At 43.1% G+C, this 16731-nt stretch overlaps 1 protein-coding gene across 3 annotated transcripts in view; it reads left to right on the forward strand.

Moving 5' to 3' along the window:
• The window catches only part of SLC7A6 (solute carrier family 7 member 6), a 77420-nt gene that overhangs the window by 41804 nt on the left and 18885 nt on the right, over positions 1-16731 (forward strand). For all 3 annotated transcript variants that reach the window (XR_012906754.1, XM_075940342.1, XM_075940341.1), the window contains one exon: positions 15653-15756. Coding sequence is in view for 2 of the 3 variants with exons in the window: in XM_075940342.1 (XP_075796457.1) it covers positions 15653-15756 (104 nt within the window). In the remaining variant the exon portion in view is untranslated. The remainder of the gene's footprint in view (positions 1-15652; positions 15757-16731) is intronic.

Raw genomic sequence — 16731 nt, forward strand, 5'->3', positions numbered from 1 at the left:
CATCAGGAACACCATCCCCATTGACAGCACTGCACACCTGATTACAAAACTCTGCAACTTTGTCCTCACCCACAACTACTTCCGATTCGGAGACCATTTGGATCTTTATGTCAGCAGCACAGCCATGGGCACCCACATGGCCCCTCAATATAGAATCATAGATCTGGAAGAGACCTCAGGTGGTCATGAAGTCCAGCCTCCTGCCCACGGCACGACCAATCCCAACTGAATCAACCCAGCCAGGGTTTTGTCAAGCCGAGACTTAAAAACCTCTAGGGGTGGAGATTCCACAACCTCCCTAGGTAACCCATTCCAGTACTTCATCACCCTCCCAGTGAAATAGTTTTTCCTAATATCCAATCTAGACCTCTCCCACTGTAACTTGAGACCATTGCTCCCTGTTCTGCCATCTGTCACTACTGTGAACAGCCATTCTCCATCCTCTTTGGAACCTCCCTTCAGGAAGTTGAAGGCTGCTATCAAATCTCCCCTCACTCTTCTCTTCTGCAGACTAAACAAACCCAAATCCTTCAGTCTCTTCTCATAGGTCATGGGCTCCAGCCCCATAATCATTTTGATTGCCCTTTACTGTATCCTTTCCAGTGAGTCCACATCCTTTCTATAGTGGGCGGCCCAGAACTGGACACAATACTCCAGGTGTGGCCTCACCAGAGCTGAGTAAAGGGGAATAATCACTTCTCTGGATCTGCTGGCAATGATCCTCTTAATGCACCATAATTTCCCATTAAGGGCACACTGTTGACTCATAGCCAGCTTCTCATCCACTGTAATCCCCAGATCCTTTTCTGTAGAACTGTTATTTAGCCATTCGGTCCCCAGCCTACAACAATGCTTGGGATTCTTCCATCCCAAGTGCAGGACTCTACACTTGTCCTTGTTGAACCTCATCAGATTTCTTGTGGTCCAATCCTCTAATCTGTTTAGGTCACTCTGGACACTATCCTTGTCCTCCTGCGTATCTACTTCTCCCCGTAGCTTAGTGTCATCTGCAAACTTGCTGATGGTGCAATCCATCCCCTCATCCAGTTCATTAAGAAAAATGTTGAACAAAATTAGTCCTAGAACAGATCCTTGGGGCACTCTGCTAGAAACCGACTGCCAACCTGATATCGATCACTGTCCATTGGGCCCAACAGTCTAGCCAGCTTTCTGTCCATCTTACGGTCCATTTATCCAATCCATACTCCCTTAATTTCCTTGCAAGAATATTGTGGGAGATCGTATCAAAAGCTTTGCTACAGTCAAGCTATATCACATCCTCTGACTTTCCCATATTCACAGAGCCAGTTACTTCGTCAGAGAAGCTAATCAGATTGGTCAGGCACGACTTGCCCTTTGTTAATCCATGTTGACCATTCCTGATCACTTCCCCTCTTCCAAGTGCCTCAAAATGAATTTCTTGAGGATTCCCTCCATAATTTTTCCAGGGACTGAAGTAAGGCTGATTGGTCTGTAGTTCCCTGGATCGTCCTTCTTCCCTTTTTTTAAAGATGGGCACTATGTTTGCCTTTTTCCAATCATCTGGGATCTCTCCCGATCTCCACAAGTTTTCAAAGGCTCTGCAATGACATTTGCCAACTCCCTCAGTACCCTTGGATGCATTATATCCGGACCCATGGATTTGTGTATGTTTAGCTTTTCTAAATAGTTCCTACATTGTTCTTTCCCCACCAAGGGCTATCCATCTCCTTCTCCTGTTGCGTTGTCTAGTACATTAGTCTGGGAGCTGATCTTGTCCGTGAAGACAGAGGCAAAGAAAGTATTGAGTACTTCAGCTTTACCCACATCATCTGTCACTAGATTACCTCCCTCATCCAGTAAGGGCCCCACACCCTCTCTGATCACCCTCTTATTGCTAACACGCCTGTAGAAACCTTTCTTGTTATCCTTCACATCCCTTGCTAGCTTCAATTCCAATTTCACTTTCACCTTCTTCATAACTCCCCTCCATTCTCGAGCAGTATATTTATACTCCTCCCTAGTAATGTATCCAAGTTTCCACTTCTTGTAAGCTTCCTTTTTGTGTTTAAGCTCCCCAAGGATTTTCCTGATAAGCCAATCAGGTTGCCTAACATTTGCTTTTCTTGCTATGCATCAGGATAGCTTCTTCCTGTGCCTTCAATAAAGCCTCTTTAAAATACTCCGAGCTCTCCTGGACTCCCTTCCCCTTCATGTTAGCATCCCAGGGAATCATGCTCATCAGTTTTCTGAGGGAGTCAGTCTGCTTTTCTGAAGTCCAGGGTGTATATTTTGCTACTCTCCTTTCTTCCTTTGGTCAGGATCCTGAAATGTACCATCTCATGATCACTGGTTCCCAGGTTGTCACCCACCTCTACTTTCACTACTAGTTCCTCCCTGTTCTTGAGCAGAAGGTCAAGCTGCTCATGGCCCCTGGTCAGTTCCTTCAGCACTTGTACCAAGAAGTTATCCCAACATTATCCAACAACTTTCTGGATTGTCTGTGTACTGCTGTATTGGTCTCCCAACAGATGTCAGGGTGATTAAAGTCCCCCTTGAGAACAAGGGCCTGTGATCTGGAAGCTTCTCTCAGTTGTCTGAAGAAAGCCTCATCTATCTAATCCACCTGATCCACCACAATGTCTTTATGGCTGACCTTGAACAACGTTTCCTCAGCTCTTGCTCCCTAACACTCTTACTCTACTTACGCTACATTGATGAGATCTTCATCATATGGACCCACGGAAAAGAGACTCTTGAAGAATTTCACAAGGATTTCAACAACTTCCACCCCACCATGAACCTCAGCCTGGACCAGTCCCCATGAGAGATTCAGTTACTTGACGCTACAGTACAATTAAATGATGGACAAATTTCCACCACACTATACCGAAAACCTACCAACCGCTACGCTTACCTTAATATCTCCAGCTTCCATCCCAGATGCATTTCTCAATCTATTGTATGCAGCCAAGCCCCAAGATATAACTGGATTTGCTCCAATCCGACAGACGCAAACACCTACAGGATCTATAGAGAGCATTCCTAAAACTGAAATACCCAACTGGAGAAGTACAAAAACAGATTGACCGGGCCAAAAAACTACCCAGACATGAACTACTTCAAGACAGACCCAAAAGAGAAAACAACAGAATTCCACTTGTCGTTACCTACAGTCCACAACTTAAACCCCTTCAATGCATTATCCACAATCTACAACCTACCTTGGAAAATGATCCCCTCGCTCTGAGGCCTTAGGGGAGAGGCCTATTCTCGTTTACAGACACCCCCACAACCTGAAACAAATTCTTTCCGGTAACCACATCATAAACATCCAGGAACCCAGCCCTGCAATCAGCCACAGTGCCAGCTCTGCCCACATATCTATACAAGTGAATTCATCACTGGAGCCAGCCACATACGCCACCAAATCAGAGGCTCATTTAACTGTACATCCAGTAATATGATCTGTCATCAAATGCCAGCAGTGCCCCACTGCAATATATATTGAACAAACTGGACAGTCCCTGTGGGAAGGAATCAATGGACACAAATCAGATATCCGTAAAGGGAACATACAGAAACCCGTTGATGAACAGTTTAATCTGTTTGGTCACTCCTGAAGAGATCTTCAAGTTTTTGTTTTGTTACAGACCAATTCCAAAAGCCTTACATAGGGAAGGGTTGGAACTACAATTCATTCACAATTTTAATTGTCATGCCAATGGTCTGAATGGAGATACTGGATGGCTGGGACATTATCAACCAGTCAAACAATGAAGGTGCCAATGGTTCTTTGTGTAGAATCTGGTGTTAGTACTCTTCCTCTCTAATTGCTAACTAATGGTTCTTATCTGCTTCTATCCAGTCTTTAGGTGCTTATAGATTATCAGTTCTTCCTGTTACATACTGCTCAGCTTTCCCTTTTATATTTATATACCTATGCCTCTCCCCCCTCCCCTTCCTTATTTTTGTTTCTAGACATCCAACACTCTGGTCATCTGAAGAAGTGGGCTGTGCCCACGAAAGCTCATGATACCATCTACATGTTTTGTTAGTCTTTAAAGTGCTACCAGACTTTTTGGTTTTTTAAGTCTATCCTGTACCTAACTCAGCTACCCCTCTGAAGCTTTTGACACCACTAGCAAGACTGCATTTATATTTGCAAATTTTCAAGAGATAATTCACCACTGATGTAGTTTCACCATGGAAACTGTAGTATGAATGGGGCTCCGGCATTTTTATTTCATTCCTCAAACCAGTCCCTTCCACTGAAGTTCATTGGTGGTGCTGTATAATCACAAAATTTGTGAGCGTAGAGGTTAGTGGGGGTTGAGGTCAAAGGGACTGACTAAGATCTGGGGACAAGGATAAAAATATTAGTATAGTTTTAAGGAAACACATTTTGTCTGATTATTCTGCAGACTCTGTACCAATTTCCAGCCTTATTGCAGCTCCTACACTAGTGTTAGATCAGTGTAAACCCTAGTATAGATTAAGCACAATGCATCTTCAGTGTCATGAGTCTGAGTAGCTGCACTGTTGGAAAGTGTGTAATTTTTTTTTTAAGTGCAGATGTGGCGAAAAAGCCTAGGTATGTCCAGAAGAGCATATCCAGACATTGAACTATATGCCATGCACGATTTTGTTTATTTAAGATCTTGGTGCGTGGTTGAAAGATGGAGAAGATTACACCCTGTACCTTTCATTGCAGCAGCACCTTTTGTCCGTGGGAAAAGGAAGGAGACATTTTCTGTTTCAAATTGTTTAAAGGGAGCAGTGAGGACCAACCAGTTGGATTATCACTAAAAGCAGAGTGATATACTTTAAAAATGTAACAACCTCACACAAAGGTTTATTTTGCACCACCAGAAACTAGAGCATCCCATTGTTTCCTGTTGATGTAGTCACTCATTTGGTGCAGGTCACTTGAATTTATTTGGTGAAATTGAACAGGCCCCACCCAATAGTTTTGTTTTGACAAACTTTCTCTGGATGATCCAGAATTGTACGCACTTGGCAGTTTTGTTCGAGTCTTTTTTATTTGTTCAGGCTTTCCTATTTGCAGATGAAGTTACCATGTGTCAGTTTCCTTATTTCCTTTAGCAAACAATTCCCAAAGGTCAATAAGCTAAAAGGGGGAAAACTGTTCTACGTTGTAACACCCCATCTTTCTCTTCCCTGACTCTGCTCTCCAGTGTACAGGCCTAGCCCTGGTTTTGTGAGGGCTGGTGGGGAAATCCCAAACAAAATGCTACACTGCACATACACATCTCTCTAGGAAGAGAATGAGCAAGAACAAACAAACATGCTAGATGTTAGCCACTTAATATATTACTGAAGGGTGTTCAGATACAACAGTTCAATATAATAACCTGTATAAATGGAACTTGAAAGAGATTGCTCATGTACAAGACAAACCTGAAATGAACTACACATCTGATACTACAGAATTCTTCAGCTTTATTCAGGATAGGATCATCTCTGGTCTTTATTTTTGCATGAATTCTGAATTCTGGAAAGGCTGGCATCTATTTCCATATATCCATTTAGGACAATGTTGCTTTGAACTGGTAGTATTGCATCAAGATTTGTTGCACTGTCAGTGTCTGGTGATCTTTGTCATCTTGTTATAAAGCAAACTGAACAATGTGAAGACACAGTCCTTGTGTTGATACTGCTAAAATAAATTTAGGACTCTCATCTTCCTGCAATGCTGGCTTACTGAACACTGGACAGATCCTAAAACAAGGAAGTACCCTGTGAATTTTGTTTTGTGGCATCCTTTTAATGCTCATTACTTTGTCAGACTTCTTTGAATAGAACTGTTTGTACAGAACTTTTTTTCTGCATTTCAGGGGCCCGAGTTGTCTTGCAAATCCTGCTAGACAAAATGTGTTCCCTTAAAACTATTGGGTGTGGCCTGTTCAGAAGCCAGGACGCCAACTCTCTCGCTGAGGAAGAATACATTTAGTAAATCAGCCTTTTGTATTTTTAACAAAGAAGATTTTTCAGTGTTTAATTTTATGATTATTCTTCTGGGATTAATTTGTCATAATACTTCAATCAGAAAAAAATGCTAGCAATTCAGTTGAAACGTATATAACTAGAAGCTCCTGGCCTCTGTTTTTCATTAAGTAATCTTGAGCAAGATGCAGAATTAAGGGTGCTAGTGAATGGAACAAATACAGGTGTGGCTATGTATAGTATGATAGTTGAGAGGGAGGCATTGTCCATAACTGAAGTGTTTTATAATCCATTTATTTCTTTTACTATTTTCTGGCTATGGCAACAGTTCTAGTTGAGGACTTGTCAGGTCATGAGTGAGGATGATGATTTAATCTTAATGCTTCTTGCTCTTTAGACTTTCTCAGAAGAAACCCTGAGTTTCATGTAATGGACCCTCCTCATAGTGTTGGCTTCCTCCTGTTATGATGGAATAAATGCTTCTGTAATAGCTGTCTCCAGGTAGGCTCTTCTGTCACCCTCTGCCTTTTCCTTCAAATAGTCCTTTCTTTCCCTTGTCACTGCTGCTTCATGTTTATAAAAACAAACTTAAATATTAACCAGAAGCAGTGGTAGGCAAAATGGAGTTGGTCGACTCTCAGATGAAAACTCTACGACTCCTTTACTAACTGAGGATACATGATCAGGCCTAAAATGGAAAACAATCTCTAATCCTTTTTTCATGCCATTGCACTTGAGGGTGTTTTTTATTCCTGTTTTAGTATTGTCTACCCCCTCTCCACACCCCCATTTAAGTATAATGTTTTTCGTGTGGCCAGGTTTGTTGTACTTTCATAAAATTTTACTGTCATGAGTAACTGCATAGGGATTCTTTTTATCATTTATCAAAGGAAAATATAGCACAATAATTTACAATAAAAGCTGTAAGAAATTCAGTTTTTCTGTGGATTGAAAGATGATTTTATAAATGTGCATTATGAACTAAAAAGTGCATTTGCAATAAGTAACAAAGGAATCAGGCAGACATCCACTGCAACTATGGAAATCAAAAACACATTTGATAGGTGACCTTCATCTATGCTTTGTCTATTTAATTTGTACCACCAGAAATAAAAATTGAACCAGAAAGTTTAGGTGACTGACAAACCTGAAGAACTTCATTTGGCTGAAATATCTTGTAGATTATGTGGTTAGGAGAGCAAATTTGAGCTTCTTAAGAACTCTTAAATAATAACACAATTCCCTTCCACTTGAACACCAGACCCCTCTCTCCTTTCTACAAGGATCATAACTTTTCCACCCTGGCATTTTTTCCTATCCAAAGTACTGGCCACAGTGCTATAAAGTGTTTCTTGCAGGGGGAGGTGGGTGGAGGAGAGAAGAGGCATGTATTGAAAGAGTAGCATCTTCACCAGGCTAGCTTTTTTTTTCCTTTTAGAGTCTGAGCAAGTGAGGCTTTAAAGAAAAAGACTGCCTGCCTGGATTTATGAGCCAGAGTTATTCTGCTGCTTCATTTTATGAACTTCAAAATCTTATGTAGTATATATTGAATCTGTTGTATCTCCTCTTTCTGGCAGAGTAATACTATATTACTTTTTCCTGAGCATTTTCTAGACTTAAGCATGTAAAGCCTGTTACATGTTAAATGTGTTCAGCTGTATGAAACATTGCTATTCCTTCTTACAAGAATATAATTGATTTGCCAGTTAGAACCAATGGTCCAGCTCATTCAGTATCCTGTCTCCTACACAGGCCAGTACTAGATGCTTTAGTAGAAAATGGAAAATCCATGATGGACAGACAGTGTACCTGTTAGGGGGAGGGAAAAGGGATTTCTTACTAACTGCAGTGGGGTAACTTAGATCCTAACATATGTAATTACATTCTTTATAAATTAAATTTAACAACTAGAATTACACTTGTTAGAATTACATAGGTAGAGGTAGATATAATCATCTATATCAGGGGTCTCCAAACTACGGCCCGCGGGCCGGATGCAGCCCGCGAGGCCCTCCCATCCGGCCCGTGGAGACCTTTTTGTCTGGCCCCGCCTTCCGCGTGCCGGTGTGACGAGGCGACCCCCGCCCGTCCCTGGGGCGCCGCCGAACGGGCCCTTCTTGCCGCGGGGGGGGGCCCTGTCAGGGGTGTGCGGCGTGTACTCACGCCGCGCCGGGGCAGGAGAAGCGGGCCGCTCCGCTGACAAGCGGCCGCACGGCGGCAAACGGCGCAGGGGGCGGGGGTTAGCATAGGCGGCGTTCCCCCGCCCAGACTGACAGGGCAGCCGGCCAATCAGGGGGCAGGATGGGCGGTGGTGGTAACGACCGCCCGGCGACGTGCGGGGGAACGTGAACCCCGGCGGGAACTTTAAAAAGGTGACCCCTTCCGCCCGGGGGGGGGGGGAAGGAGTGAGCGGTGGCAAGCAGGAGGGGAGGACAGCGTGCAGAGGAAGGGGAGAGCAGGGGGAAAAGCCCCCCCCCCCCTTCTCAGGAGTCCAGACCCGACGGCCACCCAGACGGCAGGACCAGCCCCGGCGGGAGGGGTGGGCGTCTGGATATACGACCGTCAGCCTGACGGACGAATCAAAGGTGACCGCCCCACGGTGGGGGGAGGTAGAGGGTCACACGAGGAGGGAAAGGAAGCAGCCCAGGACAGAACTCGTTAGAGTTGGCGGGCTGACAAGTTACGGCAGGAGCCCCATCAGCCGGACCGGAGCCAGCTGGTTCCGTGTCCTTAGGGCCCTGGGCTGGGGCCCGTGAGTGAGGGTGGGCCCGGGCCCCCCTTTCCCTCCCCTTCAGCACTGGAGGGAGTGCATGGTCAGAGTACCGGCCGCGCTGCGACAGAGGGCGCAATAGGCAACTGAAATTCCCCGTCGTGAAAGCGGCCCCCGAACTGCTGTTTGATAGTTAATGCGGCCCTCGGGCTGAAAAGTTTGGAGACCCCTGATCTATATAAATGTTTACTAACCTATATTAACAAGCCACTTCATCTTGAATGGTCCCTTGAAATATGTGTTAACTGTTTATGCTAAACAATCTATTTCATATTCTATTTAGTTGTGACACTGAGTAAGTTTTCCAAGACCTGAAGAGCTGTGTAAGCTCAAAAGCATGTCTCTCTTACCAACAAAAGTTGATGCAATAAAAGATATCACTTCACCCATTTTGTTTTTCTGATTTCCTGTTAAGCTTTGTGCCTCTATCACATCTTGTGGAAGAGAGTTCCAGTTTGTTGTGGGGGGGGGGGTGGGTGGGTGTGTGTGTGTGTGTGTGTGTGTGTGTGTGTCCTTTTTTAGCATGTCTTTCATCAACTTTAAATTTTGGAGTCTTAATTTCGTTTGATCTTTGGATTGCTCAACTTTGGATACCAGATTTCTTTCTATTGCAATAGTTCTCTGTAAGAATTGTCCTGTCTTGACACAGCTTGTTTGTTCTTTCAAAATTCCTTCATTATTTGATCTTTAGCCATTATGTTTGTCTTTGGGAGAGCTGTCTTTTTTTTAAACTCCAGTAGGCTTATGGATCTTATATAAAGAAGGCACCTATAAGTTTACAGTACTGCATGTACAGGGGGTTTTCAAACCAAGAAAAATACCCACTGGAATCACCAATCTGTAAGAAGTGAATTGGGCAATCCAAGCTGGACAATGCTATTCCAGTTGTATCAAGCCATTGTTATACTTGAATTATCCTCAGTTTTTGCAACATTTTTGCCATTTTCTTCTTTTATTTACCCTCTTCTGTTTCCTTGCACTCATTTGTATAATCTGACATAACGAAATACAATCAATTTTGCATAATTCTCCTTTCCTGGATGACTCTTTTGGTGGACAAATGATAGTTTTACATACAGAAAATTTCATAATTATTTTGATTGATCATAGGAAAGGAAAGATAAGTAGACTTACCTCCCTGAGTTGACAGACTTTCATGATCACTTCTGTGAGTTGTATTATATAAGTTCCAAAGTAACTTGCTTTCTTCGTTTATGGTATCATACTTCTGGCTTTAGTAGACAAAGTTTATCTTTTCTTTTGAAGGGAATAGTCTTTGTGGACATACTGTATGATACAGCTTTTTTACAGAGCCATTATCTGTTTCAGTATGGAGGATTTATTTTCGTTCTGTGAGTCAAAAAAAGGAAAGGAGCAAATAATTTTGGGCAGAAAATTCCAAATGAAGTGTAGATGGGGAGACATGAAGCCAATTTTGCATGTTGCCATACAAGAAGGATCTCTGCAAACAGCTCTGTGTCTCTGATGGATAGCAAGATAACAAATCACTCTTTACAAATAATCTGAGACAGTGGATAACTGCAGTGCTATTGCCTTTAGCAACCTTAGCTTCAACTTGCGCTTTTATATCTCACACAGAACAGTATTGACAGATGAGAGCCAGAGGCTGAGCAATACAAAGTCTATATGTTGAGTTCTTCCCATGATGTTTCCACTGAACACATTTAGAAGGCTGTTTTCTCACTTTTTTAGGACGGAATCCTCTATTTCCCCCTTTTTTGAGACCGGAACAAAGCATGGATTTCTGTATTTTGAACATGAAAGCTTATTAACAAAGAATAATCTTGTTAGAAATTTCACCAAGTGAGGACATACGAAGGAGTAAGAGTTGCAAAGTTAATTTTTTTCTTTGGCAATCTAGGGGCAATAGTTTATATTAAATCTCACCATTTAAAGAAGAAAAAAGTCTTATTTTGCATTCAATTTTGTCCTCATTAACTGCTTAATAATAATGAGGGAATTATACTGCTGTGTACAATTTTTCTGAAGACTTAAGATGGAAAGCTAACTTTGTTTCCCTACACAGTTGACTATGGGCTTGTCTACACAGTGGGATAATGTACTCTACAGAGTGTGATTTCTAAACATGCTGAGATGCTGTGGATTAAAAGCCTTTTGGTATAAAATAAAGCTTCCATGGTGTGTGTTAATGTAATACTACTATCAGCATGATTTGTGTGGACCAATTAAAGTGCAGTGTGTTAGTGCATTTTAGAATCATGCCCCCCACAAAATTCATATTACACTACTATGTAGACAGGTCCTGAGTAGTTCTTAACCCGATGCAGACTTCTGTAAGCATGAATATATTATTGCATTGGCATATCACATCAAGAAATTCATTCCCCATGCTGATGCTCAGTTAAATTTGCTGAGAGTTACAGAGTTGGAATAAATTCTGGCTTATGCCGTAGGCCAGTTGTTCTCAGACTTTTTGGGCTCCGGAGTCCTTTACATGCGTAAAAATTTATGCGGAGCCCCAACGGTCAACTGATTGTATGTGTTGCACCTACCGATGTTTCCAGTTTGTCAACCTCGCAGAGCCTCTGGAGATGTCTCACGGAGCCCTAGGGCTCCGCGGAGCATAGTTTGAGAAACACTGCTGTAGGCAATCATATGCATTGAAGTACAACTGAGTTCAAAACTTTAAAGTGGCTGAACTACTTACATACTGAAGAAAGCACTGTGCTATCTAGATGTTTGAACAGAGTACTTGAGGATAGGCAAGGTTTGTTTTGTGTTCATAAGATTATCTGGTTTTGGTGGCTAAAGATTTTAAGTCGCATCAAAACTTTTGGGTGTTTTCTTTCCTTTCACAAGAAAATACACCTGGAACACTAGTTCAGATTTTGGACCTCATTAAATTTTTCAGTTGTACATACTGATGGACATGATGACAGATTACTTGTATCTTGAACTATCTAACTAAGATACAAAATTAAGCATTCTGTGCTGCTTTGGGTGGTGGGTGAGGAGAAGCCAATTAAATATTTCGCTTCACCTTTAACTCCAGATGTCTTTGAACAAAGAGCAGTGTTGAATATTTACCCATTTGAGTCTATAGTTTCATGAGTGAAAATAAGCCATCTCAAAAAGGAGTATTCTGGAGGTCAAAATAATAACATTTGATGATTCGCTGTTGGCCTGAAAATTAATGTCTAAAAAGACAGAAAACCTCCAGGACGCAGGGGCTACTTTTTACAGCTCTTGCCTTTTGGTAACTTCGTCTTGAAATCGAAGAAAAAGAAAGTAACAATTAGGAGAGGAGTTACGGGAAATGTTTAGATGGCTATGTACATACTATGTAAATTCAGAAATATAAAATACCTACTGTATGTACAACAAAAGCTTGGTATCACCTGCAGTTAGTGTAAAGTATTCTGTGTTGTGAATGTCACTTGGATGCTAACTAACTGTTTCTTTCTTTACAGATATATAAAAAAGTGTGTATTCATAGCCTGTAAATGACAGAAAATTATTTACTGCAGCTATTGATTCATTTAATGCAAGACACTAAGTAACTGCTATCATCACCATTACAGCTTGGACCTCCCTGGTCTAGCATCCTCGAGACCTGATCGGACCAAGAGGGATCCGTCCCTCCAGGGTCCGTCAGCAGACCCAGCAGAACTCTCCTGTCCCCAGGCCACCAGCTGTCAGCGAGTCCCAGCCACTGCTGCTCCACTGCCCCAGGGTCACCAGGATGCTGGGCTTCACTCCCCAGGGTGCTGGGGCTGCCGCGGCTCTGGTACCATGAGGCCACTGGGAACTCTGCTGTCCCAGGGCTATTGCAGCTTCATGGCAGCAGGACTGCTGGGGCTCTGGGAATACTGGAGCTCTGCTTTCTGGGGCTGCTGGACTCCACTGTCCCAAAGCTGCCGAGGCTTCCTAGCTCCAGGGCCGCTGGGGTCCACTCCTTGGGACGTCAGGGCTGCCGCAGCTCCACAAATTTGCAGCTGCCAAGGCTCAGTTCCTCAGGGTCGCTGGGGTTCTGCTCCCCAGTGCCGCCAGGGCTGCTGCAACTCCACTGCTCCAGGGCTGCTGGGACTGTGTTGTCCAGCACTGCACGGTCTGCATTGGCTCCGCCGGGGATCCGCTCTGCTGTGGCCTTGCTCCCCTCATTGGGGCTGTTACGGCTCTGCTGCCCTGGGCCTGCTGCAGTCAGCCTCCTGGCAGCCCAGCTCTCTGGTCCAGTGATATCTATGGTCCTACCAGATCACAGATGTTTCCAGTCCAGGGAGTCCCAGACAAGAGAAGTTCAACCTGTAGTTTGCTCCAGTAAATACCAATTAAAAAAAAACAGCAGAGAAATAATTGATAATGTCCAGGTTTGGAATGAAAGGTTTTTTTTTTTTTCTCTCCCCAGCTGAACACAGCACTGAGGATAAGGTGGTTGTTTTTTGGGGAGGGTTGGGGAATATGGGTTTGCATAACTCACCTGCCATCCCCTAGCATACACCCAGAAGAGAAAAGATAAAGGTACAAGGCCCAGATAATGGGGGAGAAACTACCGTGTCTAAGCAATTGTCTTTAATTCTATATTAAGCCACTTGATTTTTAAAAAAATATTCCAAGACCTATTATTCTAAGAGATTCTATCCTATTTCCTTCACATGAGAGATATAGATCATGCTGATCTATCATGCTATTAAGTTATCCAACATGATCTCTAGCTTAATTCTGCGATTAAATTCTGCGTTATGGTTTTCAGAGCATTGGCATCTGGAGGCTTTTTTGCTCATTCACCTACTAAGAAATCCTGTGCAGTCACTGGTATTCAGGTCACTGCAATTGCACAGAAGTGATCTGGCAGCATCAGTAGTGAAGAAGCTTGTAACAAAGCACCACCTACAGTGCCAGCTACAGTGCTGTAGGATCAAAGCTCCTGCAGTTAAAGATGTGGAAGACTGCCTGGGGCACAGTGAGAAGGGGAGGAAAAAGAAGGGAGAAAAACAAGGTTTATAGACTGACCCTGAGAACAATAATGTTGTTGAACTGCTCATGTGATGAGTTTTTTGTGAGGAGAAGTTCCCTCCATTGTGCTTTGCCTTCTGAAACACCACTTCCCTCTTTGGATCTCAGATTGTACTTTTTTTCTCCTGGGAACCTGTATGGGATTAGACTCACCACTGTGGTAGCTCCTGTTGGTTGCTCTGGAAATTAGCTCAGTTCAGGCCTTGTGCACCCACTAAGGTTGCCAGATACTTTAAAAAAAATACCGAACATGGCAGGAGAAAAAATTGGTTGAGCAAAAAAAAAATAATAATGATAAAAAACGAACAGGACCAAACTTGTTGAGCAAACAAAGAAAAAATCCCCATGCTTCCCCCCCACTGCCAGACATGGCAGGGGAAGAATGTCCAAAACCAGAAAATACTGGACATTTTACATTTTCGTTTTGTTTTGTTTTGTTTTTTGTTTTACTGGACAGAGACAGTGAAAACTGGACTTTTCGGGACCTCCAGCTGTGCCCCACCTTCGTTCTCCAGGCTTCTGGGGGAACCAGCAGTCCTCAGTCTTTAACACCTGCCTCATCAGCCACCTGCAGCCCTAAATCTAGCCCCTCGCTTCAGGAAAAAACTGAAGACTGGATTGGCCATGCTCCTTTGCAGCGGATGCGGTGCAAAAGGGAAGGAGGCCAAACCCACCCACCATTCTGGGTCCCGACCTAGGGACCTCTGAACAGCAGCCATGCACTGCATCTGCTGTAACCCTCTCTTTCCATTTCCGTGGCCACCTGTAACCCTCTCTGTCCATTTCCCTTGGCCACTTCCCGGACACTTGTATCAGGGCCGCAGTCTTCAGGCTGGAGCTCCCTCTTGCTCCTCTAAACCTGCCTCCCACTGCTTTGTGTCAGGTGCTGTTTCTAAGGCATCTAGTCCTTTTCCCTTGCCCTCTGTTTTGCTGAGCTGCCCTTTATATCTGGGTTCCTCCAGCAATCCCTTTCCTGGCTGGCTCTTAATGAGCTCTTTCTCCATTAGCTGAGATCTGCTTTAGCTTCTCTCCTTTCAGAATGGGACACTGCATCACTACAGAACCATGTTCACTTGTTTCTCTAGAAGCCAGTCTGTTATACTTAATTTTTTATAATAAGATTCATCACACAGTCACAAGTATGTGGATGAGCCAGAGAAACTAAAGCCACTTAGAAACCTGACTTGTATTTATTAGTATAAATCTTTATGAATTGCTTAAAGAGAAGACTTCTTTGTTTTCTGAGCAGTAAATCCAACTAAATTGCCTGATTTGAGCTTTATTTTGTGATGACTCTAAAACAGGTGAAAGGAATAGCTGCCAATGTTTACAGTACTTTGGAAGATTACTAACTTCTCTATATTAAAAAAAACATTTTTCCTGCAGGATGACAATGTGAGAACAAGCCCCACCCATCCCTAGTCTGGCCCTTCCCAGGGCCCATGTGGAGGGCTGGGGCTGCCCACAGCCAAGCCCTCCGCTCCCGGCGACTGGGGGAAAGCAGGGCTGTCACAACTCGGGCCTGGCCAAGCTGATGCTTTGGCCTGGCCCAACCCCTTGGAGGCTGTGGGGGAGAGGGTTGGGCCTGGCATGGTCTCGGTCAGGAGCGGGGGTTAGAATTAGGCAGTGTGGGAGGGGCAAGAGAAAGGGCCCAGGCTGTAGAGGTGAGTGGAAAGAAGGGGCCCGGCTGGTGTGGGGAAAGAGGGGAAGGGACTTGGGCTGGCATGGCCACAGCCCTGCTTTCCCTAGTGGCTGGGGGAGAGCCAGCGCTGCCTACCCCCCAAAAAAGGGTGGTTGGCAAGTATAGCGAGCAGGGGGCCCAGCCCCTTAGTTGTGTTAAATGCTGCTTTTTCTCTCTCACAAGCCTTATTAAAACCGGTTAATGTTCCATTTATGTCCTGCAATTGCAAATATTTTTTTTCCCTTGTCTTCATTTTTTAGACATTTGCTGACCAGGTGTTTGGCATTTTCAGTTGGACAGTTCCCGTTGCTGTAGCTGTTTCATGTTTTGGTGGACTCAATGCATCAATTTTAGCATCATCTAGGTAATACACATTTTATGATGTTCATAAGCATTCTTGGCCAACTTACCGTTTATACAATAAATGAACACTGTTAATGTCTATGCCATTAAAGAATATCCTAATAAACTAACTATCCTCAATAGACTTTAGTTTGTATATTCCATACCGCTAGCATGTCTCCTCTCTCCACCAAAATGTGACTGCCTAGCAATATGTACAATATAGCGTAAATGGTGGTTGCTAGATAATCACCCATATTGTTTCATGCCCTTGGTCAAGAATTGGATTATTCTCCAGTTTTCTTGTGGGGTTAAAAACTTAATATTCTTGATTTCCCTTTTAAGTACTATGGATAGATCATCAAAATGTTTTATATTTCTGACCTTTTGTTTGAAGCTTTACAATTTCAATTTATATGACAGTCTTATTAAAGCTTCAGATACGTCATGGAAACTTTCATCTGTGCATTGACTACACACATGACCAGTATAAGCTTCAAAAGAGTTTTTATAATACCTATAAAATCTTGTTTGTCTGTTAAATTCATACTTAATCTCCCTCTAGTAGAAAGAAATGGTAGTTTGAAATTATACAATAGATAAACTTAGAACATTGTTAAATTATTTATAGAAATTCTTATGTACAGTCACCTCCTTCATGATCTGATCATTATTTATTTCTCATTATTATGAAATTCATTAACTTGATGTCAATATATAAAATTGGACCAGAATGTTTAAATACAGTATACAGCTGTAATTTTAGATGGTTTCTGCTTCATAAAAATCTCGTTCAGTAATTCTAGAAGTTTACCTTTCTCATTATTTGGCTACGTCTAGACTACATCCCTTTTTCGTAAAAGGGATGTAAATTAGACGTATCGCAATTGCTAATGAAGCGGGGATTTAAATCTCCCCTGCTTCGTTAGCATAAAAATGGCTACCGCTTTTTTTCCCGCACGGAGCTTTGTCGGAAAAAAGCGCCAGTCTAGACGCT

This window comes from Pelodiscus sinensis, chromosome 12 (genome assembly GCF_049634645.1).
Source record: "Pelodiscus sinensis isolate JC-2024 chromosome 12, ASM4963464v1, whole genome shotgun sequence".
Lineage (NCBI taxonomy): Eukaryota > Metazoa > Chordata > Testudines > Trionychidae > Pelodiscus > Pelodiscus sinensis.